General features: G+C 37.4%; 1 protein-coding gene across 2 annotated transcripts in view; it reads left to right on the plus strand.

Annotated features, from left to right (window-relative positions):
* RANBP17 (RAN binding protein 17) overlaps positions 1–26,572 on the plus strand; it is a 346,604-nt gene that overhangs the window by 269,137 nt on the left and 50,895 nt on the right. For both annotated transcript variants that reach the window (XM_061129445.1, XM_061129446.1), the window contains 4 exons: positions 3,411–3,499; positions 12,299–12,406; positions 14,549–14,631; positions 25,237–25,451. In XM_061129445.1, the coding sequence (XP_060985428.1) occupies positions 3,411–3,499; positions 12,299–12,406; positions 14,549–14,631; positions 25,237–25,451 (495 nt within the window). The remainder of the gene's footprint in view (positions 1–3,410; positions 3,500–12,298; positions 12,407–14,548; positions 14,632–25,236; positions 25,452–26,572) is intronic.

A 26,572-nucleotide genomic window follows, 5' to 3' on the forward strand; every position in this document is an offset into this window, starting at 1 on the left:
CAGATTTCAGGATGAGCACAAACATTAAGGACCTACATTGCCAAATTGAAATATGGTTGTGAGAGGAGGAAATGCTGTAAAACTCCTAAATTTATAGCTTTGTTTTCTTACTTAGTCCTAATAAAATTGAAGAGAACATTGAATTTTTGTCTTGGGTTTTTCTTTTCCAAGTAAAGGGGAAAAGGAAGAAACTGCTATGGCAAACCCTGGCTCTAAAGCATTAGTTCACAGTAAATGTTTCCCCCATAATTGTACCCTTAGTAAAATACAGTCCAATACCCTGACTACCCATGCATCATTTTTGATTTGGCTATGACGTCATCGGTTTTAAGGAAAATGAATGAAAACTTCTAGGAGGAAAAGGAGCAGTTAAATAGGAACCTGCTATCTTTAGTCCCTTCGTAAAAACTCCACAATGTTAAATTATTTAAAATCCTAGATTTTCAGCATGCGCACATTAAAAGTTTTCGCACTAAGTGCCAAATGTTGCAAACAGCACTTTAACAGAATGATTTTGCTTTGATCCCTGTAGCAGTTCCTGAATAATTTATCACAGGTTATTGCCTTAATTCTGGAGAGGGATAGAGCAATAAAGGCAGATGAAAACACTCCAGTTGAAACACCTTGGGGCCTGCTCATTCCTCTGACACGGCTCTTTTGTTGGAACTATTTAGAGGTTATTAAGATGTGTCTCCAGAATTAAGAGTATGCTGTAAGGATGAAGACAGCCATCTTAATTCTAAAGACAAAGCACAATGACCCTTCACCTTCTTTTTCTTTGTTGTTATTATATAGTAGAATTATGAGGATAATATTATAGCTGCCCCCAGTAGTGCCACTACAGTAAAGGGTCTGTCAGACTTTCCATTAGAAACCCTGTTTTGGGGGTCAGGGTGGAAGGAGTCGCATTTCAGCTGTTTCCCGGCCCATCCATCTCACACTTGGCACACAGACAACCGTTCACCATGCAGGAGGCTGAAACACCAAGCAGTTTTCTCCGTGAACTATCCAAGAACGGAATCCTGAGGATTAGATACCTCAGACTTGCCCCACTCCCCAGAGCAGCCTCACTTTATAAGGACCTCTCATTTTTCAGACTAGTCAAGTATGACTAGCTATAGGAGAAAGGTAACTTTTGAAATAAACCTCTTTCCACTGTTTTAAATGAGATGGTAAAGCGTGCCTCTTCCTCCCCTAAATTTCAGTCAGACCACCCCTCGCTTTCTGAGATTGTCTGGTAGCCTGGTTGAACTAGTTAACAGGTTTCTTGTCTCGTACCAGACTGGGTATGTTTTGACTATCAAGAAAGTACTTCCTTAGTGTTGTTTGAGCATCTGTATAGATTATTTCAGTACTATTGCTGCTTTGAGGTAAAAAATTGAGCATAATAAATCTGTTTCTCACATGAACACTGCATTTTCCTGCTCAATTGAATCTATTGAAAACATAGTTACTATATTGTCATATGCATTCTTTGCTTTGTAGTAACATTTTCTTTTTTTTGTAACATTTTCTAATATTAAATATTGATATAATTTCATAGATTTGAGCCCTTCTATTAACTTGGCATCTTTTAAGAAAGAAAAATTTATGATAAAATAAACATTAACCTTTTTGTGTAATAAGGATAGTCTAAAATATTTTTAGAGCCTTTTACACTAGACACAAACTAAAACTCATTTTTCCTATTGACCAGTTTAGAGTTGAATGTTGAGTACCTTATGTATATGTGAAAACTTAAGATTATTTGAAGAGTAGCCTGTAACCTATAAGTGTACATAATAAAAATAGAACCCGAAAAGGCCACTTTGATAGGAAGACTGCAAAGAGAATTAGAATAGAGTTGTTCAGAGAAGACTTCTTAGAAGACATATTTTGTTCTGGAAGCTGCAAGAAACATGGAAAGCTGAGAAAGAGGAGGAAGGTTCCAGGTGATGAAAATGGGTTCCATAAGAGGCAAAATGTTTTTTTTTTTTTTTAAAGTAGCAATCATATGAGAGAACTACAGAGAGACTAGCCGATTATAGAAAAATAAGTACCGGTAAGCTTATGAAAGGAAAAGGAATAAGTTATTTAAAGAAGCAGAAACAAACACTCAGGGTTTACAGATTCAGAAATTCAGATTACCATCATTCTGTAAGCTGTTACGCAGTATAGACGCTGAGTATTATTATAAAAAAACTTCCAGTTGTATTGAGTCACCTTTTAGGTATGGGGTATAGGAGAGCAGGGAATCAAAAATTACAGATCTTTGTGACAGATAAACTATTTCTGATTTTGAAATTTTTTAGCCATTAAATGATGGTCAGGATTGACTTCCAAATCCTTAATGCTAATTTAAATGCCCTCCTTTAGAGATTTTCCTTTATTACCAAAGTATGAGGGAAAAGAAAATCTGACTAAAGAAAAAGTTCAGAGACCATTTTCTAGCAGAGTATTTACACTGAAATCTTAAGAAATCACAGTTGCATATCTTAATTATCACACCCCCTTATTTTGCAGTTATGTTTATTTGTACTCTTTGTTCTGACATTCTAGCATCTGTTCATGGGCTTTCTTTCTCTCTTCCTAAACATCATCCTAAGGACAGCTTAATTAAGAGTCCAGAGTAAAATCAAATCTCTTTTATTTAAGAGTCAAATTTTTGTTTTGTTTTCTCTAAAGCTAAATATTTATGGAACACTTATGTATGTATCAGTCTCTTGTTAGGCATTTTTATATAAATTTATTCCTGTCTCTACTTCTGTAAGAAAGACATTATTAGCCCCTTTTAGAGATGAGGAAACTGAGACTGATAAATGGCCTTGCTTTAAAGTCTTACAGTTAAGAAGTAAACCTGGGTTTAAATGCAAGTCTTCTGATACTGAAGAACTCTTTTCCTTGCTTGGGGAATGTGAGTGCCATTCTGGGTATGTCACAGTACCAGTAGGTCATCTGGCCAGTTTTTTGTTGTCCTAAGTTACTGAGAATATTCCTTAGGGATCTTTAAATGTCAGTGTGCTTTCAGGTTAGACTCCAGATTGCATAGTGGGACTGATTTCTTACAAGCCAATGTGGTTAAGATTTGTTTTTATTAAATAATGTCTAGACCCTGTACATTTCTGTTTTGTGGAATTATCGGTCCTCTTTTTTTTTCTAATTTGGCATTATTCAGGAAAAAATATGTTACTCTAAATGTTTCTATGCTGCTGGAATTATGACTTAGCTCAATTTATAAGAAGCAGAATTGGTCAGCAGATCTGATGGTCTGTTTGCTTAAAAAGTCTTTGGCTTTCTATAGAAAGAGGTCTGAGCGAGACGTTTTAGCTAATGAATCAAAATCAGATATGTGGTCATTATTGCCTGATTATTACTCCATCTGCTCTGCGCTAACGTGAAAATCAATTACTGTGTCTCTTTCCCACTGACAGCGTATGTTGATCGGGCTGGCAAGAGATCTTCGAGGGATTGCCTTTGCACTGAACACAAAGACCAGCTACACCATGCTGTTTGACTGGATGTATCCTTATTACACTGTGACAATACCAGCTCTGTGCGCAGAGGGATGCCAGGCCCCTGGCTTTCATGTAATAGTATGGCACAGTAGGGAAGAGGAAACAAAGCTAAATGAACTAACGTGTGATCAGCTGAAAATTACAGCACAGTGGCAGCGCACAGATAACTGAGCACATCACTTGGAGACCCAGCTCCGAGAAGCCACTTTTTTGGTGCCATTAAATATTGACAACTTAAAAATCACATCCCCAAATGATTGTTTATGTGGGGGTTGCGGGGATTCTTGGGCTAACATCTTTAAATCAAGATCAATGAAGCTTACCATTTGGCATTTTCTAAGGGATTTGGATTTTTACCCTATCTCAAATAGCAGAGCTGATTTTACTTTTTCTCTTTGAGGCCTATTAATTCATCACGCTATAGTGTTTCATCATCATGAAAACATTAATGGACAAGAAAAGGGGAAAATAAATGTTTAGGATTTTTCATTTGATGTAAAATTTGAATTTACCACTGCCAAAGCTTAGTAAAGACAGCAAAAAAATTAAGGAAACAAAATCCCCCCCACAGAAATGCCTCATCATTATGAGTAAAATGAGCATGGATTTGCTATTGGGCAGACCTGGCTTGAATTCCTAGATCTCCATTTGCTGTGTAAACTTTGGCAATTTTTTTCACCTCTCTGAATTTCCTCATCTAAAAAAAAGCGACATCCAGTATCGTGGCTTATTGTAACCATAGAAATAGGCAGTGCACTTTGTATTAATATAATGTCTAGAACATAATAGGTAATCATAGATGTTACTATGAATATTGTTTTAACAGTATTACGTGAATCCTCTTTGATCTTAACAGAAAGTAATAGGTAATCATAGATGTTACTGTTAATATTGTTTTAACAGTATTACATGAATCCTGTTTGATCTTAACAGAAAGTGATAGTTTATGCAAGTTATGTAAGTAATGTAATGTTTTTCATGCCTTTTTGTTCTAATACAGGAAACCATCAGTGCATAAGAGAAATTCTGTAACCTTAAACAACTTCATTTTTAAGTTACATTATTTCTCAGTTGCTCTTTTCAAACCCTTTTTATCAAACCTCCCTCATAAATTGCCAAAGAAACTTGTTAAAGATAGTCTTCAACTGATGGCACATTTATGGCAAAAACATAACAGGATCTGGGCACGTTTTAGGGAGATCTCCACATGTTAAAGAAATTGTTTGACATTAATTTGAATACTGACTTACATTTTTACTTACTGTTAAAACCTACCTCATCAGATGTGTGTGTTCATAGACAGGTTAGAGATAAGAATTTCCTTCCATTGAGAAATCATGTATGTCTTTATGCCAGCATACAAAGCACATGTGCAGACTGCAGACTTTAACATGGAAAGTCACACAGCTTTTTTAATGATGAAAAATAAATGAATTACATATGACTCTTTCATTTCTCTAAACACAAATAGAAGCTCACAAAGCAAAAACTCGTAATTTATTTCAAAAATTACTAAAACTTCATTTTGGTACTTTAAAATTAATGATTATCTTGAAACCAACTACAATTCTAGGATGTCCAGCAGTTAATGCTTCATGTTTTTCTCATCAACAGTCTTAACCAAGCGTTAAGATAAGAACGTTCCCCTTACCATCAAAGAATAGAAATATCTGTCATAATTGGTACTGCCTAAAATTTATAGAACATATTCTAATTTAACTTTTTAATTAAGCCTTTTTCATTTCCTCACTTAGCTCCTTCTTTTGGGTACCTATCAGAAATGAAACTTTTGTCCAGCAGATGGCAGAAAATAGCAAATGGGAAAACCTTGAGACTTGCTGTTTTGTTTTGAACTAGAAACCAGTCTCCCCCTTTTGCCCATAGACATCGGTGTTATTAGGGTAGGGGGCAGAGGGCGAAGTGTCAGTTACGCAGGAAGTTATGTTAGATTGCCACACGAGGTGGCTTGGTACCGGCCCTGCTTATAATAATTGAGTTTCAGTAGCAAATCAGCTTCCTTGGGAAAAGGCCAAAGGCTTTTCATAATTGTATTGACAACAAAATGAATATGATAAATGGTGTTCATTCAGTTGAGGCAAGATTTATAGTTTTCCTTTGGGCAAGGGATGAAGAGCAAATATTTATAATAATAGTAAAATTTGTTTAAAAGTTACATTATTTGATAATTCAAAGAGCTTTATTAAAATATTTTGAAATACTTTAAGCAGTTTCAGGTGATAAAGTACAGATTCTTTCTAAAGTATTCTAGTAATATAAAAATGAGTAAGTATATGATTTTAAAAAAACATAGATATGAAAGTCATTTATTCTTCCTGAAATATTGATATGTCAAACCATCAGTGATGATTCTCACATTACTTGCTGGGGAAAGTTTATTTGCCTTTTATCCACAAAAAAAAATGTATGTTCTTTAATTTTCTGTATAGTCCTTAGCATGCAGAAGAAACATCCTATAAGAGCACATGTCATCTTAAAGTCAAAATGCATTTTATTTATGGTGATTATTTGATAAAATGCTATTCTAGTGGTTAGCTGTTTAATTTAAAAACATTTCTATAAACACTGACTGCATTAACTGGTACACAAACTACATTGCTTATCACTCTGTCCTTCCAAGCCTAAATTGCCTGGAACTACACAGCAACCATGTTGATAAATTGTCCCACTACTGGAGAACTGAAGAAGAATTATTGCTACTTCTTTGCCCCTATAGTGAGAGTGTAACAGTGAAAAGCATCTTACCTTGCAGTGTATTTAGTCACCTTGTTTAAACTTTTCCCAGATCATACATAGACTTGAGTATCAAAAATCCAGCAGGAAATTGAAAAAAAAAAAAATGAAGGAATGTGTATGATGCTGTTTCCTCACACTCATCGTTTAATTGTCATAATTCTGATCTTTGAGTACACTGTTTTCAGTCATGCAGTCAGTGCTGTTGATTAATATGCATAAATATATTATACAAAGATAAGTCAAGACCATGAGATTTGTAAAGGGGGAGAAAAAAACTTTGAAATAGAACAGTATTAGGTTCCCGTCCTGATTTTACCACTTAACAACCTGTGGGGTTTGGGTAAATTACTTAATGTCTCAGAATCACAGTTTTCTCCTCCATAAAACAGGGCTAATAATATTTAATCTCTCAGGTACGTTATAAGAAGTGAGTGAACTATATACATACACACACACACACACATATATATGCATATATATATGTGCATATATAGGCTTAGTACAGTGTTTGGCACAAAGTAAATATACTCCACCACGATCGTGAGTTCCTTTCCCTAATATGGAGTGAGACAAAGCAATCTGATTTGCTCACCTACCCAGCATATTTCTCTAACTGTGCTAAGGTTCATGAGGGATGTAGATTTTTCTTAGATCCTACCCCCAAAATGAGCTTATGGTTTAATAGAGTCAGTTAGGTAACTACCTAAATGACTGTAATAAAATATAGAAGATGGTAAATGCCGTAAAAAAGATATAAATAAAGTGATTGCATTTATCTGGGGCATCAGGAAAGGCTCTGTAAAGGTGAAGATATTTCTCTGAGTCTTAGCAAATAAGTAGGATTGGACTACTGAAATTGTGAAGCAAGAGGTTTTCTGTTGGTCTAAGTCAGACTTAGGAAGGAGAGTAGTGGAAAAGATGTTTTGTCAGAGATACCACTTATTTTATGGTTGGACACAGATTGTCTGGGACCCTTGACTATCAGACTAAGGAACTGAAAAACTTACTCCATAGATGGTATAAAGTAATTAATAGTTTTGATTGACTAACAGAATCAGAATTGTATTTCAAGAAGAAAATAGTTAGCAGTGTGTTGGACAAACTGAAATAGGGAAGAAAGTAATCCTGAAAATATGCTATTCAGCAGGATTTTTTTTTTTTTTAGTACATTGTGCTAAGCATGAGAAATTAATAAAATGTTTGCTTTTTATAAGAATGAGTAAAGTGGATTGCTCATTAGAAGCTCATAATCTAGTGGCTGTAATAAATAACTAATAAACCATCAATGTATTGTAACAAAGACGCATGCCAAGGACCATATGAACTTTGAAGAAGAAGAGATTGGTGTTTGGGGCAAGAAGTAGATGCCCCAGGGGGGTAAAAGTTGAGCTAGGTGTTGAAAGATAGATAGGCATCTGCCAGAAGCCTTCCCAGCAGCACTTGCCTCCATGAACAAAGATACAGATGGTTCACCTTCAGGGACTACTCTAACAATAAGCTCTGAACTGGCAGCCTATTTCTGTTCTGGAACCCCATCCCCACACTCATCTCCTAAAAGTTTTAACAAAAGCTCTTCTGTTGCCTTCTAGTATACCAGAATGCTTTCTCTACTGTGAAATCTCAGAGAAAAAGAATTACATTTTTACTAATTTATACTTTCTTGGGGTCCAGCACATAGTAAGTAACTTTAATGGTTTGCTGGATGGATGGATGGATGGGTGTCCTCAAGAAGCAAACCTCATGCTTTTCAGTTTTTCATGTTTAACATCTTATAAGGCAATAACAAATCATTAGTCTTTTTTATTTATCTGGTGTTGACCTTCACAATTCATTGAACAGATCTTTCTAGGTGAAAGCAATTAGATCAGTGCCACTTCTACCAAAGGGCTCCCCACTGTCTTCCTCCTATCTATATATATGTAGTTCTCACAAGGCCACTGGAAAATTAATCTCCTCGAGTGGGTTCTGATTCTCACCCTGTAATCTGAGTCTGAGTCTCACTCTGAAGCCTTTTAACCTCCCTGCTTGGTAGACCTCGACTCCGCCTTCCAGTAATCACTCATTTTCTCTGTGGCAGTCACCTCTGTCAGAAGCATATTAGAATTGGCCCCACTCTCATTCCACACAGAAAAGGGAACATCCTCTCATATCCCCAGGCCTGATCCCATAGTGAGTACAGTGTGCTCTGAAAAATATGATGGCCCTAATGTCTTAAGAATGCTTTGCAAAGGGACTTCTGGTGCTTATGATATTCTTAGGTTCTGAGATTTGGGTCTTTTCAGTCTCCTGATGAGTCTCCAGGTCCTCCCCACTTATGATCACTGAGTTTGTGCTCAGTGCTCTGGGTAAAATATTTTCTCATTTGTACTCCTCCAACACTGCTTCAGAATCTTGGTACTCAAAGCATTCCTCTTATGTGTTTACCACCCATACTGAAGCGTGAAGTCACAGGAATAAAAGCCCTGTATTACTTATCTCTGGATCCGCGGCCCCTAGCACAGTACACAGCACATAGCTTTTACCATCTATCAAAAAAACAAAAAACCTACAGACTTCTAATCATAGAAAAAAATAAAACTAAGTTATTTCACAATAGCCAAAATAGAGTTAATAATCAAGTTTGTTGATTTTTGTATTTTTCATTTTCATCCAACTGAAACCTCCCTCACACACACTTCTTATCTCCCATCTCTGCCTTATTTGTAGTACTTTCTAATGTGTCATATTTGTTTAATTTTCTATCTTATTAGAATATAAATTCCGTGAAGGCAGGGATTATTTTAATGTTTGGTTCATTGATGTCTCTAGAGAGTCTAACAGTCATAAGACATTTATAGACTAGGCCTTCAATAAATACTTAAGTAAATTGTTTCTATATATTTAAATACAGCCATAATATGGTATATCTAGGGGGTCAAAAGTATTGCTTTTTGCATTTTTAGGGAGCATGACACTCTTAAGGTATTTGAGGGCTTATTTTCATTGAATGTTTTGTGAAGTGTTTCCTGAAGCTTCAAAGTGAAATGCACAGCTTAAAAGAATGAAATAGGTAGGTCTAATCAAGTACGCTACACCTCATGTTTACCACAAGAGATATTTTTTGAAATCCGTTTTGTGTCGGGGACATGCATGCAATAACTGCCTGTGCACTGCTCTCAGAAAGCATATGACAGCAGAGACGAGGCGCTGTGATAGTGCTAGGGTACCAGAGCCATATGCAGGAGACACTCTAGGTGTGAGGGATTAGGGGTGATGTCGTAGAGGCTTCTTGGAATAATTGACATCTCTAATGAAATATGAGGCACAGACAGGAATTAGCAGAAATATACTGGGCAAACACAGTTCTTTGCTCTTTAAAAACTCACTGTCTAATGGAACAGATGGGTAATACAAGCAGTCAACCGTAATCAACAGTTTGTTGTAAGAGTGGTGGTCAAAGTGCTCGAGTGAACTTAGATGAGGAAGAGATTGATGCCTTTTGACAAAAAAAAGAAAAGAAAATTTCACCATCCCAGGGGAAGTAAAACTTGAGCTAGATATTGAAATACAGTTTGGAATGTATTAGGCAGAAAAAACAGCATATAGAGGAATGGAGGCAAGGGAGAGTCTGCTTCAGTGGATTTGCTGAGAATTAAGAATGGCTGAACCATAGATAAGGGCAGGAGCACTAACAGATGAGACCACAGGTAGGCAGGGACCAGATAAGGACCTTGTTTGCCATGCCAAGGAACTTGAAATTTATTCCAAGAGCAGGGAAGAAAATCATGATCTTCCTCACCATGGAGGTCACTACCCACAACACACAGGAAAGGAACAGTATGAAGTGATTCAGTTCAGCACTTTCATCTGAAACAAAGACAAGTATATTAGAAAACATCAGAAAGAGACAGAGTTAGGGATAGGAAAAGAAAAAGGAAATGACGGTAGTAGCATAGGAAGGGTTTTTTCTGCTGAAGTTTTAGGATTTAATATTCTGTGTGCATTTGGTAAGCAGGAGGCCAGTTGTGGGTAAAGGACCAGTGGAGCTGAGTCAGAGTTTTCTGGGATCTGGTGGTCTCAGCCATGAACTTATCACAGGCATGCAAGGCATGTACTAACTATTGATGAGGATGTTTGAGAATTTCTCGTTTAATGTACATGGGCCTACTTTTAGCAAACTGACCTTGAGTAGATTGAAGCTACCCAAGCTTTTCTTTCAATAGTACATGAACCATGAACTTCCAAATGTTCAAGTTGGATTTAGAAAAGGCAAAGGAACCAGAGATCAAATTGCCAACATCCACTGGATCATTGAAAAAGCAAGAGAGTTCCAGAAAAACATCTACTTCTGCTTTATTGACCATGCCAACAACAAACTGTGGAAAATTCTTAGAGATGGGAATATCAGACCACCTGACCTGCCTCCTGAGAAATCTGTATGCAGGTCAAGAAGCAGCAGTTAGAACTGGACATGGAACAACAAACTGGTTTCAAATAGGGAAAGGAGTATGTCAAGGCTGTATATTGTCACCCTCCTTATTTAACTTATATGCAGAGTACATCATGAGAAATGATGGGCTGCATGAAGCTCAGTTGAATCAAGATTGCCGGGAGAAATATCAATAACCTCAGGTATGCAGATGACACCACCCTTACGGCAGAAAGCGAAGAAGAACTAAAGAGCCTCTTGATGAAAGTGAAAGAGGAGAGTGAAAAAGTTGACTTAAAACTCAGCATTCAGAAAACTTAAGATCACTGCATCTGGTCCCATTACTTTTTGGCAAATAGATGGGGAAACAATGGAAACAGTGACAGACTTTATTTTTTGATCTTCAAAATCACTGCAGATGGTGACTGCAGCCATGAAATTAAAAAGACGCTTGCTCCTTGGAAGAAAAGTTATGACCAACCTAGACAGCATATTAAAAAGCAGAGACATTACCAACAAAGGTCCGTCTAGTCAAGGCTATGGTTTTTCCAATAGTCATGTATGGATGTGAGAGTTGGACTATAAAGAAAGCTGAGCACTAAAGAATTGATGCTTTTGAACTGTGGTGTTAGAGAAGACTCTTGAGAGTCCCTTGGACTGCAAGGAGACCCAACCAGTCTATCCAAAAGGAAATCAGTCCTGAATATTCATTGAAAGGACTGATGCCGAAATTGAACTCCATTACTTTAGCCACCTGATGCAAAGAACTGACTCATTTGAAAAGACCTTGATGCTGGGAAAAATTGAAGGCGGGAGAAGGGGCTGACAGAGGATGAGATGGTTGGATGGCATCACCAACTCAATGGACCTGAGTTTGAGTAGGCTCCAGGAGTTGGTGATGGACAGGGAGGCCTGGCGTGCTATAGTCCATGGTATCGCAAAGAGTTGGACATGACTGGGTGACTGAACTGAACTGAAAGCTTTTCTTCAAGCTATCATCCCGAATGTTCCTTGGGGCTACAGTGAAACTAAACAGCTGATTAAGTCAACAATTTTTAAAAAAGGAAAAAGAATGTGTGTAGATAATTTCTAAGCTGGGAGAGAAATACGTGGGGTTTACTATTTACTGTGCCCCTCTGGCACAGTGGTTAAGAATCTGCCTGCAATGCAGGAGACCGAGGTTCCATCCCTGGATTGGGAAGATCCCTGGAGAAGGGAATGACAACCCACTCCAGTATTCTTGCCTGGAGAATTCCATGGACAGAGGAGCCTGACTGACTACAGTGCATGGGGTCACAAAAAGCCATATATGAATGCGCTACTAACACTTTCACCTTCTAATTTTATGTATTTTATTGATAAAAGTTATATAATAAACACCATTTTTTTTCTTCAGTAATTTGATGTGCAAGAAACTCGGATAATAGCAATTCAAATGTTTTTACCTTCATGAACTAAATTTATTTTCCTTTCCTACAATATTAAGTATAATGCTGTAAATATCATATGTTGCTTACATGGTACTTCATAAGTATGGCACACATAGAAGAAATGTGGATTCCTTTTTTTTTTTCCAGTGGCACCAATTTTCAGGAACAATATTTCTTTTGACGCTTAAATTCTTTAACAGGCTTCATAACAGGTACCCAGCATATCTTCCTGTTCTTCAGAGGGCTATCGAGCTGTGGTATGGAGAGCCAGCATGTACAACTCCCATCTTAAAACTTATGGCAGAACTGATGCAAAACAGGTAAGAGGTATGATAGGCAAGTGGAAAAGTAATCTACTGTTTGGTAGCACGATTCAGAGGTCAGACGTTGCTGCCTAGTGTGTGTGTATTTAAGGCTTAGCAAGAACCCAGGAATCAAAATTTAAGATGATCAGTGAAGACAATAGAATTAGAGATACAAGGTTGAAACCTTTGGGGAGAAAGAATTAGGTGTATATGGGGACTCTGGCAACTGGGGGAAAAGTTGGAAGACCACAGCCATCATTATTTAAAAGATTCAAAAGCATGAAATGGAGAGAGGGTGGTTTTAACTGTTTCACTGCTTTCTGTAGAGGAGAAAAGGAGCTGAGAGGTCTCTGAGTTGAGATGCTTTATTTTGTAGATGAGGCTCCCAGAGCAATTAATGGACATACAGTTTGTCTCAAAAAGCCCTGGGGATTGTCCCTGCTTTGACTTTTAAGGTATCCTTCCTTTGTGCCAGAATGCACGTATGTGGATGATATATGCACTCACAATTTTTATTTAAATAGCAGCTACAAGACTTCTCAGAAATCACCTGGTTAGCCTTGTGATTTGCACAGAGAAGCAGAGATTCAGGTTCTCTGCATATAAATATTAACAAAGGTGTAGCTAAAAGAGAAACACTGCAATGAGCTAATTGGCTTTACCACTTTAAAATGTGTCGTTATGAATGTGGCTTAGCACCAAATTACCTGTCGCGTGCGAGCCTGTTTCATCAGTTCCTCTCTGTAAACTGCATGTCGGAAGGGAGATACCCAGACAGGGAAGCAATATGGATTGCATCTCTAATTTAACCTCTGGTGCTGAGTGTTTCACCACAATAATTTAAAAATTTTAAAACCAGAGGTGGAAAAAGACCTGGCAAATAAATAAATGTGAGTATTATTCTTTTGAAAGCTGTTAGGTTTTTTAAAAACTGTTCTCTAGGTGCCTTAAAGACTAAAGGAAGGGTGGCTATATATTTTATATTAGAAATTTAGTTTTTATTAAATTACTGTTTTTCAGCAAGATAATTAATAGTACATTACTGATAAAACATTTAATATAAAGGAAAAAAATAACTACATTGTATATCTGCCATAGATGGATAATTCATATCTAGCACAATTGTTCTCAGAACTACCTGGCAAAAATTTATAATATCAGAAGATGTTATCTTGTTTATATTTCTCTGAAACCTAATGTGAATTATGTGCATACATTTCTTTAATCGGAACTGTATGTCAACCATCAAATGTTTCTAATAGCACTTCTAATAAGTTATAACTGCACTTAATTCTAAAGCATTTTGAAAACACAGAGAGAGAATCAGCAATGTATTCTATTCCTTAGCAAAATATCTTTGCTTCCTGGTGTTTCTTTGCTATGATGTGTTTCATATTTTTACTGATCCTTTTAGAAATATACGGTTATTTGCTGAAAGCAGAGCAGCAAGGCAGATTAGAGCCAACTAAAGTCAAAGTGATGTTTAAAAAGCAAATAAGATGCCAGGATGGCATATCAGTCCTTTGCCCTTTTCAGACTGTGCCCCCACCTGTCAGGAACTAGGGAAGTAAAATTGTTCTCATTTAGAACTTCTGGGATTTGTTTCTCTTTACTTGAGCTATGTGCAGTGGAAACTCTAGCCTGTATGTAATTTAATGTGTTTGAAATATGCTTGAAGTATCAGATGATCCATTATGCATATGAGCAGTATTAAAGGTACTTAGATTTCCTGTTATTTTATCATTTGTTTTAAAGATGTATATTAGGCACTACAGGAGACCTCAAATGTAAATCTCTATACAAGTATTTATATAAACTTACAGACTTGGGAGTTTTTTTATTATTATCTAACAGACATTTGCATGAAAGGAAAGGGGGCTAAGAGGTCTGTAATGTAGGATGTCAGGATATCGTTTTGACAGGTAAAAGGTGAATTATTTGAATGAGCAAATAAATGAAAATAATTGTATTATCCTAGTATCTTTAGTAAAAAATTAGCACATACATTTTGTCAATACTTGTTTAATGGAATGATACTTTTAAAAAGGGATAATTGTACTGTTGCTACTTCTAATAAATGAAAATTCTGAGTATTTTAATCCTACATTTTGTTTCTTTATCTGTACATATAGTCTAAATTTTTGCTGTATTTCTCAGATCCCAGCGTTTGAATTTTGATGTATCATCTCCTAATGGAATTCTTCTCTTCAGAGAAGCTAGTAAAATGATTTGCACTTATGGTGAGTATCCTTTCCCATATTTGTCTCTGCAATATAACTTTTATTCTCTTTGGAGGAAAGAAAGATGTTAGTTATTTTGTTCTTTTGAAACTTCATATCTGTATGAATTTGTGAAGTAGGTAACAGGGGTGCAAAAAGCCGGGTAGCTATCATATTGACATCAGGAAAAATAAGCAGTGTGCCTTTGACTACAGATCTTGCCTGACAAACCTGATGAATTTCCTTTAGCTAAAACTTTAGTGTCAGTAGGCAAAGGGAATACACTATAGATACAGTATTGAACAGAATATTGGAAAGTTACAGCATACTGAACATTGCTAAAATTTCCATTAAGGAGTTTAGTATATTAGGTCAAAGAAGGCGTAACCCAATGTGTCGCTGACACTGAATTTGGGGGAAATATCCTGGTAAAGAGCAGTAAATAGTTTATTATAGGGAATTTGAGGGCACCATACCCTTAGAATCAGCATTCTACAGTAATGATTGTCCTATTCAATTGTAGTGGAAACAAAAATTGGTAATTTTTTTTCTGCTTGCCAGCTCTGACAGCTTCACCAGTGGAATTCTCAACTCTCTGAGACCTTTATGTAGCCAGGGAATGACACAATAGATAAGAATCATCAGTTAGTGCTCCACACACTGACTGAAGACTGACTGCAGGCTGGCCTCCTTGCAGTATTCTTCTTGAGAGATGCTTCCCTGGGTCCTCCTTTTCTTGGTCGTCTTCTTTTTTGCCTGTCTGTTCTTCCTTTCCCAGATCAACAGCCAACTCTATGTTTGGCCTCAGAAGTTGCCTGTGATTCTCATACTTCTTTTTGAATACCTAGAAACAGATTCTACAGAATTTTGTAAAGCTTCTGTTGTGTTTTCAGGGTATATCTAATTCCTTTTAGTGTCTTATCATACAAAGACATGCACCTGGGCCTTTTTCCAAAAGCATGATATCTTAGAAAAAACACAGTTTGGGGAGATTAAAAGATCTGAGTACCAGTTCTAGTACCAACATGTATCAATTCCATGACCTTCAGCTAAGACACTCCTTGTCCTAGTTTTCTCATATATAAAAGTAGAAATACTGAATACCTACTGACCTCTCTGTCTAGTTAGGATTGTTATGTTAGTCAGTCGTGCTTGACTCTTTGTGACCCTATGGACTGTAGCTTGCTAGGCTCCTCTGTCCATTGAATTCTCCAGGCAAGAATACTGGAATGGGTTGCCCATTCCCTTCTCCAGCGGATCTTCCTGTTCCAGGGATCAAATGCTGGTCTCCTGCATTGCAGGTGGATTCTTTACTGTCTGCTCCACCAGGGCAGTCTACAAGGTGCTTGTGAGGATTCAGTTACATGGTGCATGGAAAGGCAGTAGATAAGTTAACTACTGTGTTTACTGTTATGAAGAAACTGAAGCTCATAGAGGTTAAAGATTTGCCAAATAATACATAGTTAGCAAATAATCAAATGGGAATTTCATTCAAAGTCTGTGTAACTTCAGACAGTAGTCTTTCCATATTCCTTTCTGCCACTTGGGAGTTGCCACATGAAGATTGTACCTAGGGTATTTTTGATGAAGCACTGTTCTTTAAAGTATGGTGATTTTTATCCTAAAACTTAAAGGAAATGAAGGTTCAATAGAAAAATAACCTTCAACTTTGTTACCAGTGACTTTGACCCAGGCACTTTATTACCCAGAGTAACAGAAAAATCTTTCTCAGCTTTCAGTGATTCCACATCAGCCAAACTGATTTTGTCTGTCTTTATCTTGTGTAATGTTTTATTACTCATGCTTTTACCTCTGGAGATTCTGATATGCTCATTGAAGGGAGATCCTATGGTTGCCATCCAGGAGTCTGGAAGATGAGGAAAAAAAAAATGGCTAGAAGGGTACAGAAGAGCCAGCATTACTTATTTTCTGGGTAAGCCAAGGTGAAGGAAGGGAAAACCTATGGAGGAAAGAGACAGAACATTCTGGGATCCCTTCTGTTACCGTCCTCACTGGGTTTCTTCTCTGCTCACCTGTCGTGGGCAATGTTTGTGCCATCGATGGTTGAGGCAGTGCAGGGAAGGACTTATTTCCAAATGCGTCTGATTTGTTACATATTTTGTGGAATACCTCCACCTCGCTGCTCAATGAGACTGGCAGAAAAATAATACTTTCGATATGCTGTTTTATTTATCTACATTCTGTCATGATATACTTTGATGTAAGTTTTTAATTTTGCTTCAGCTCTCAGCTGCTCTTGCAGTTACAGCTCAGGGTCAGCAATGAGGTTAGCCACAGTAGCACAAAACAATTTCCTGTTTGTGCAGCCCAGGTAACATTTGGATGAGGATTAGATTTTACCGCATTTTCTACTAGCCCAAGCCTATTATTTCTAATGAGTTTTAAATTGCTTCAAGAACATGTATTTCAAAATTTAGTGCTGTGATCCATTCAGCCTGAGCAACTTAATAAAAGAAATTTCTTTCTTAAATTTTTGGTTAAAATGTTACATGCTGTGTAATAAATGTTATTACTTTGGAAACCTACTTCTCAGTTTTAAGAACTGGATGTTTTTTATGCTCAATTTCCATTTGTCTGATCTTTTCTTCCCTTTGCCTCTGGGTAATGGTATCTTTAGTGACATCTGTTGGTTGAAGAGTGCACAGAAGGGAACAATAGTGATTGTCTTTATGAGACTGGCAAGAGTGGGACTGCTTTTACTCCTTGCTTAGGTGCCTGATTTAAGAAAGCTCAATGTGTAAAAAATCTAAACTTAAAAAATGGATAAAACAGCTGTAATTATTCACTGTACCTAAGAATTTACATCAGAGTTCCTTGAGCAATATATGTTGCAGGTACATTTAAGGTATGACTTAATACTATGCTTAAATTGAATTTGTAAAGTGATATACAAGCCACTGTTATTTACTGTGACCTAGAAAACAGCCCAGTGGTTTTCCAACTGGGTTTTTTCAGAGCCCGAGAGATCTGTGATAATACCACAGAGACCCTGCAGAGATGGAGGGGGAGAGGACCCTACTGCCACTTCAACCAAAACTGCAGCTATTTATTGTTACACTAGATTTATTTGCAATGGGGGTCATCTGCTTAAAGACACTTTTTGATAAAAAGAGCTTGAAAATTACTGGTATGTACTACTAGAAGGATTATTACTTATATTTATGTTTAAATGATTATAAAAATTTAGCTGAAGGATGTATTGGCCTTGAAATAGAGACTTGATAAAATGTTACCAGGAAATAACAGTTCTGAAAAACAGATCATTCAGGAACCATGGATATAACCTTACATTCTCTCAGAAGCATATTCAGGGACATAGAACAGCAGAGTAGTAGAGTAATAAGCTCACCAAAGTTCTATGAAGGAGATGGAATGATCAGCACCCTGAGGGTGCCAGGCCTTGAGGAATACATTTCACAGTGAATCCACGTGTGTTGGACTTGGCCACTTCTGCACACAAGCAAAAAATGCTAAGCAAGTTGTTAAGTAAGGGTGCTCTCCAAACAAGTACTTAGAGTTCAATAGATTCTTTCATCCATGCTGCTAATGTTTATCAAGCGTTTACTATATATTTGATATTGTGAGAATTAGAGAGGAAGAGAAATACACAAAAAAGAGTCTTACTGATTCTTCTCTGAGTTGAGTCCAACAGTGGATTCAGTCAAGTCCATAAAGGATTATAACGCACTGTGCTCACTTTCATGCTTAAGAAACATGCAGAGTGCTACGGGAGCCCAGAAGTTTCTAACTGAACCTGAGGGGCCAGACAAGGAAATAAGAACAGGGCCCAGAAGTTTGAGGACGACATTTCAAGCAGGTGATAGCTTTTATAAAATCATACAAATATAAATATATTAAAATAGCCTGTTACTAAAGTGAAGGCTCTCAGAATCGCTGTGTGAAGTAGAAAGTGAGAACCCCTGGTTGTCTCATCACTCAAAACCTTTTAACCGTTCAGTGTGCACTCTTTCACACTTTTTTTTTTTCGGACTACAACTATTGTATTTTCAAAATTGTAATTAGGTATTACCAAATAAAGTAATAAACAGCTCTTAATTTAGAGTGCAAAATAAAAGCACCTCATTATTTACAAGGTGCAAAAGCAAGAAAATACAACATAAACTTATCCACATTTTTAAATAGCTGTCTGTGTGATGAGTAAATGCCATTTAAAAACACTTTCAATAGAAAAATGATTTATAAACCAGTTTACAGAAGATAAAAAAAAATCAATGTTTAACACCAACTTTAAGTATAAATAACTAAAAAGAAAATTGTCCTCTTTTCTGTTTTTGCTTCAACATTTATGTCTTCTGCTCTTTGCCTTTTGGAGAAAACATTGCGTTGTAAGGCCGCCATCTTTTTGGACGAGGACAAGGATCTAGGTCTTCTTTAATGTAACCTCTTTCCATACAAGTCTGAGTAGAAGGAAAACCAACTTCCCAGAAATTCTCTGGTGTATTGTGTGGAATGTAGCGAAATCGGTGTCTTGAGCAGGAAGCCAACTTCTTTTCTCTTTCTTCTGCTGGAAAATCTGCATAATAAATTTCACATTCCTTACATGTGTGTCCAAGTAATTTTCTTCTCTCTTCTTTCTTCCGAACCACCTCAATATGAGGAAAATTTTGTAATTCAGTCTCTCTATCATCACCTTTAAAATATGGCTCCACAAATGCTTTCTGTTTGACTTTATCTTGTTTATCACCAGGAGTGTTTGTTTTTTTTGTAGCAGTTGACAATCTTTTTAACCGTTCAGTGTGCATTCTTTCACACTTTCTATGTGTAATATACATGTATTATTCCAGAAGTGCTATTATAGTGTACTTGTTAATCTGTAATTTGCTATTTTTTACTTATATCATGGCCATTACTTCATACTAACATATATATAAATCTACCATATCTCTTTTTTCCTTAGGTTTTTCATTATTTTTTCTGCCTTATCTTTTAAAATAGCCGCAAAGTATTCCATTTTATGGTCATACTATAGTTTATTTAACTACTCACCTTTTGGTAAATGTAATTTTTATAAACATGCAATCTTTCACTATCATGCACTGTCTCAGCAAGCAACTGTGTACCTTCAGCTTCATGAGCATCCACTTATTCAGTAAGTATATATATTGAGAGTAGTGGGTATGGTTCCAGACTCTGGATATATCAGTGAGTAAAACTGAAAAAAAAATTATTTAGTATGTCAGAAAGTAGTAAGTGCTGTGGAAAAGAAGAATAAGAAGAAAGAAAGCAAAGAAAGTATTAGAAGTACCAGGGATTGGGAAACATAATGCAGTATTAAGTACAGTGATCAAAATAGGCATCATTTGAAAAAATGACATTTGAGCCAAGACTTGCAGTCAGTGAGGGGGTTAATCATGCAGATATCTCAGGGAAGAGTGTTCTAGGCTGAAGGAACACCAAGTTTTAGGGTCCTGAGGCAGAAGTGTATCTGGCATGTCTGAATAACAGCAAGGATGTCAGTAGCTGGAACAGAGTGAACAAGAGAGAGTAATAACATAAGCGATGTCATGTAATGTCATGTCCTGTAGACATTATCAGGACTTTAAATCCAAGTGAAAGAGAAGGACTTTAGAATGTTTTGAGCAGAGGGCTGACATGATTTTATATTAGCTTTGACCACGGTGATAGCAGTGGGAGTAGTGAAAAGTTGTTGGATTCTGTATATATCTGAAAGTAAAACTAAATTTCCTGATGAATTGGATATATGTATCAAGGGATATTGTCATAAACAACTGGAAAGATGAAGTTACCATTAACTGAGAGGGTAAAGGCTGAAACTGGGTATGAGGGGGAAATCAAAAGTTCCCTTTTGGCTTTGTTGAGCTTGAAGTGTTGATTGTAGACATTCAGGTGGAAGTGTTGAATACAGAGTCGGATATACAAGTCTGAGGATCAGAAGAGGTCTGGTCTAGAAAAACAAATATGGAAGTCATTAACTCTTGGGTGCTATTTAAAGCTACAAAACAAGAGAGGGTCGCCAGGATATGGGGTGTGGATTTAAATATGAAAGATTTAGGTTTACTTTTAGAGGAAAACTGAAGACACAGTTCTTTTGAAGAAGATCACCATTCTTTTAAGGAGTTTCGTTACAAGGGGAAGTAATATCAAGCAGGGAAGTAGGGCCAGGAGAAGGTTTTGTTTCCAAAAAAAAAGATTGCAGGAGAGAGAAAGGGGAAATCGCTGTGCTTCATTCTTAAGCACAGGAAAGGAGATGGGAGCTGGTTCAGCACATTGAGAGGCTGGCTTTCACAGAGCCTGTGTATAAGTGCAAATGCTAGGAGATGGTGAGATATGGCAGTGAACATTTGTTTTGGAATGTATTCCCAAAAGTGGATTTACACAGTTTTAATAAATTTAACCAAATTGCCCTCAAGAATGGTTATACTAATTCACATTCCCAACAATTTTCTTAATTTACCACGTGCTCATCAATGCTGCATTGTTTTAATCTTTTTCAACCTGAATGGGAAATATTATATTCCTTTCCACATCCACAGCTTCGTTTCTGTCTCAAACCACTTACATCCAGGGGGTTCGGCTGGTTTGCAGAGACAGAGTGGGTTGAGCGACCTAAAATAACGTCAGCAAGCTTGCAGTTCTCCTCCCATAACTGTTCTGATGGTAAATGAAGACATTCAGCCTATAGAGCTGTCAGCTAAATATCAAATTTGCTTTAAAATTTTAGAGATTAAAAGGGAAAAATAAAAGGTAAATCAGTGTAATAGATTGCTATAAACCATGAAGTAACATTGTTCATACTGTTAGTGCTTCCTGGTACAAGATAGAACTACCGTATATCTTAGCCCTTGTACCTTTTTTAAAAACTATTATTGGGACTTTTCCTAGTAGTCCAGTGATTAAGAATCTACCTTCCAACACAGGGGATGCAGACTTGATTTCTGATTGGAGAACTAAGATTCCACGTGTCACAGGGCAACTAAGCCCATATGCCACAACTACTGAGCCCACACCACAACTAGAGAGCCCACAAGCCCTCACTAGAGAGAAGCCTAATGACATGGTGAAGAGCTGCTGTGCGTGTCCCACTGCTAAGAACTGATGCAGTCAAATGAATAAATAATGTTTTAAAATGTGTTCTTCTGAGGGCACAGGGAAATGGTAGATTGTGGGCCAATGATCCACAGTGTGATACCCTACAGCCAGTTCTCTTTTGAAGGAATAGAGGGAAAGTGGTCAGATATATAGCATTGTCCTTACTTTGAATTCTGTATCAGAAGAAACTGACATTATTCTTCACCAGACACACTCAGCTTTACCTCTTCTTTTTCAGGCCATAGCTCCCCATTTCTGAACTTACAGGCTAGTAGACTGGAGAGAGAAAAGAACACTCATACTGTGTATGGTTAAAGCTTACGTGAGCACTGTGCCAGTTACTGGGGTGAGCGTTTTATGTATGCTGTCTCCTTTACTCCACATGAGAGCCTTGCGAGTTACAAGTGCTGCTACTGCAACTGGTCCCAGTTATGACAGATATGGTCAGTGGGAAACAGCGAGAGATTTCCCTTTTGGTTCTAAACTTTGGAAGTCTCCAATTTCATTACAGAAAGTGTATCATTTCTTTCTTACAAGTGGCAACTGTTACTGGCTTCAGCGGCTGCCTTCATCACCCAGCAGTCCATCAGTGTAATAAATATGGAAGGAAGGAAATGGGACTTTATAGGGGTGGGGTGGAATACGGAAGGCAAAGAGGCTTGTCATACCTATAGAGGAACACTGAAACAAAATCTCAACTTGATCACTTTTGTTTAGAGCAAGGTGAGTCTAACTGCTAGATTTTAAGCTTTTTGAGGGCAGGGACTCCAATTTCAGTAAGGATTCTTGAATAACATAAATTGAATAACGCTGATAGGAATGGGTAAATGACATGCCTTCTCTTCCATAGTCATTTATAGCCACCATGGAATGCAAAACCACTGGAGTATGATGAAATACAGTTTCCTCTTTCAAAAGTATTACTCATTCTACCTTTTCAAGGTCATAGTGGTATGCTAATTACTGTTTTAATTAACACAGGTGTGTCTGAAATAGTCCAGAAGACATGTACACCAGATCATAACTTTAATATGAGATAAAAGTTGTGATTCTAAATAATTAATCCTTCTTGATGATAGGTTATCCAGTCTTCTAGAATCAAAAATTTTCTCTTAGAACTAAGCAAACTTAGTTCTTAGTCTGCCTATTCCATCTTGTGCTGAAGAATATAGGATCTTTACTTTCTCCATGAGGACCTCAGCATAGGAAGTCCCCAGAAGATGACCTACTTTTCTCTGTTTGACCCTAGCCTCCTTAACTCAAAATGTGTAAACCACCACCACTACCACCAAATTATCCAGCTTTTCCCACCACATGCAAGCAGTGCTTTTCTTTCCTGGGAAAGGGAAAGGGACAGGGAATGTGTATCTTGATTTAGATTGAATTGGAGGCGAGGGTAGTAAAGCACTGGTTGAGAACTGCCCACTCCTGCAGTTCCCTGCTGTTTCAGGCCTTCATGCCCGTGCACATCATCTCTGGATACTCTTCTCTCTCTTCAAGTCCATCTGAGAAGTTGTGATTGATCATTGAGAAGCAACCTGTTCTGTGAAGCTTTTCCTACACTGCTCTCCTGCCCAAGCAAAGTCAGTCTCTTCTATTCCCATAAAATCTTGACGTATGTCTCTGATAGTGTTTGTCACATTGTATGGAATTATTTGTTTACGAATCTATTCTCCCACCAGTAGCTATTAAGTAAATACTATCATATTGAGTTGAAACTTACCATATCTTTCTAAGAGAAGTTAGGATGAGATCATGAGAGAGGGTATGACAGAATGTGGTATGGAGTAAATTCCAAGATATGCTTCAGCCATCACAGTGGTGTTGTAATTCAAATGTATAAATTATAAGCAAAGCCACTGGGCTTCTGAGGATTCATAGAAAGGAAAAAAAAAAACACAAAATGTGTATGCAGCTGTTTCAGAAAGGCAGATAAAGGGCAGGGGACCTTCACCTTGGCCTGGTCCTGTTTCTTGCTCTGCTAGAATTATTGGTCCTTCTTAACTTCTTAGTAAGCATATGGTTTTCATAATGTTCATATCAGTCAAGATTCAAACAGGGAAAAGCGAACACTGTGACACTGATGGAATAGGGGGTTTATTTTAGGAATCAGACCTTGTACCATCTTGGGCAGAGATGGCAAAATGGACCTCCACGGGGCGAGCTGGAAGTTCAGGAGAAAAATCAGTAATCAGCCCTCCTGAAATAGTGGCATGGTGGACAAGTTGGAGCTGGCAAGGATATCTAAAAGCTGGAGACACCCAGCTGCTAGGGTGAGACCATGAAAGCCTGTGGAGTGAGAGGGGGACTGGTGCAGTGGTTGGGACGCAGTGGGTTGTTGCCTCTGTGTAGCCGCTGCTCTGCGCGTTTGCTGCCAAGCACTTGGTGGTAGGCTTGGGGTCATTGGTCAGCAGGGCTTGCAGTTCTTCACACGGAGCTGGGAAAAGCAAACTAAAACCCAAAGGTATTTCTACATCTTTTTCTCACAGCCTCTAATCACAACAACCTTCAGAAAGTCCTAGCTGCTACTTCACGTTCATCTTCCAAATCTCATATAGATTTCTCTTTTGCTCAATTCTAGCCCGCAACTATACAGGGAAATGTATTCTGGGAAACTTAATTCTTATTTAGCCCAATAGACACAGTACAGAACCACAACAGTATGCCTCTAAATTTTGTAAATTGAATTTAGTGTCAATTTTAGAAGTGTTACTTGAACAGGAAAAAGCAGAGCTAAGAAACACATGTAACTTTATAATTTTTTACAAAGCATTCTTGGATATTGTCTAGTAATATGCCTTACTAGCACACCTTTCAGAAAGAGAAACTGTTGGTTGTAAATGCTAACTAGAAAAACTGTAAGGTGATTATATAAACATTCCTTTGTTTTTGATGGTCAAACATAGAATTTAAATACAGTTTTTAAATGATCATCTCTTTAGGTCTTCTGAAAAAGGATCTAAGGAGAAAAGGGAAGTGACATTTATTGTGTACTATGCCAAGAACTTATGTGTCTTATTTCATTTATTTCACATGCCAAACCTGTGAACCTCCTAAAAGTGAAATAGCTCAATATCAAGTTCATGTGAAAAAGTTGAAAATTCACCCCACAATTTAGAGTAACTTATATATCTGTCTAAATTTTCTTTTCTTGATTTAGTTGGTTATTTACTCCTACTTTCTTTTCACTTCTTATTGAAGAAGAGATAATGTAAATATTAGAGTACATAAACTAATCTTTAATACAACTCAATGAATTTTTATGTATCTACATATATATTCATGTAATCACCATCCAGACAAAAATATCAAACTTCTCCAGTACCTTTGATTGATTTTCACTGGGCCATTTGTACTTCCCATATAAACTGCCTTATGTATTTATATTTTTCATTATATGGACAGTGTGAATCTTGGAAAAACGGGAAAATGAACAATAGCGATAAAGTGAAAATGTTGAATAATGTGCCTCATAACTGCTTTGAATTACATCTACTTATGTCACTTTCTCATTCTGCTTTTACCCTGAAACAGGTAATCAGATCCTGTCCCTTGGGAGCCTCTCAAAAGATCAGATTTATCCAATGAAACTCAAGGGCATCTCCATCTGCTATTCAGCTCTCAAATCTGCCTTGTGTGGAAATTATGTCAGCTTTGGCGTCTTCAAGTTGTATGGGGACAACCACTTTGACAATGTACTCCAAGCTTTTGTCAAAATGCTGCTGTCAGTGTCCCACAGTGACTTGCTCGTAAGCAACCCTGTATCCTGGGAGTCTTTGTATGAAATGTGAAGTAACACCACCACAGGCTTAGAATTGTTACAATGAAACCCAAAAAGTTAGAACAGTACTAGATCATTTTATGTTTGAGGACAGCATTTGATTTAGCTTAAGGAATTAGAACAACTATAGTGGCTGTTTTTATACATTTAAATGTGCAGTTTTGAAAACTGCATCTTCTGACAAATTGGTCATCTAGAGTGTCCCGAGTTCTGTGTCTACAGAAAGCGTAATTAGCAATTTCAACTAAGTGCTTACAACTGTGCTGACAATTCAGAAGAGGTTTGTGTTTCCTGAGGCAGAAATGCAGATGACTCTAGGACCTTCTGCCTCCTTCAGTTCTGCTCTGTCTGCTTCCTCTGCTGTGTGGCTTTCCTTTCCCGTAACATTCTGATGTAGTGGACAGAGTGCTGAACTAGAAGTTGAGCAACCTGGTATATAGTCTCAACTCTGCCACTCACTGGTCATTTACCTAGAATAAATCACCTTCTCTATTTCTCAAGGCTTCAATTTCCTCACCTCTAAAATGAGTAAATTAAACAAAGTGATCTCTAGGTCCCTTTTCTACCCTACTGTCTAGTTTTAGTGATTTATGTCAGTAGTTTTCAAACTTTGAAGTCCATCAGAATCACCAGGGGTACTTGCTGGAATTCAAATTTCCAGGCTTCTCCACTGAGCTGTGTCATCAGACTTCTTTTTTTTTTTTTTTTATAATATATCTGCCTGATTACACAAAAGCTAATATATGCCCAGCGTGGTTGCAGTAATTGCTTCAGTAACACAGCCAAACTCATACTCAGGCTTTCCCACCTGCCCAAGACTATAAGTAAGATCCGGGGGCCTGCATTAGTTAGCCTGTATGAGAAATGCTTCTTGACATTCTAATGGACTAGTAGTACCCTCTTCCACCTTTCTTAGCTAGTCTTCATAAAACCACATCTTGGGAATCCCCTAGCAGTTCAGTGGTTAAAACTCTGCAGTTTCACTGCCAAGGACCCAGGTTCAGTCCCTGGTCAGGGAACTAAGATCCCGTAAGCAACACAGCGTGGCCCAAAAAACCCAAAAACCAAACAAAAAAATGCATCTCAAGC

This window comes from Dama dama, chromosome 25 (genome assembly GCF_033118175.1).
Source record: "Dama dama isolate Ldn47 chromosome 25, ASM3311817v1, whole genome shotgun sequence".
In the NCBI taxonomy this organism is placed as follows: Eukaryota; Metazoa; Chordata; class Mammalia; order Artiodactyla; family Cervidae; genus Dama; species Dama dama.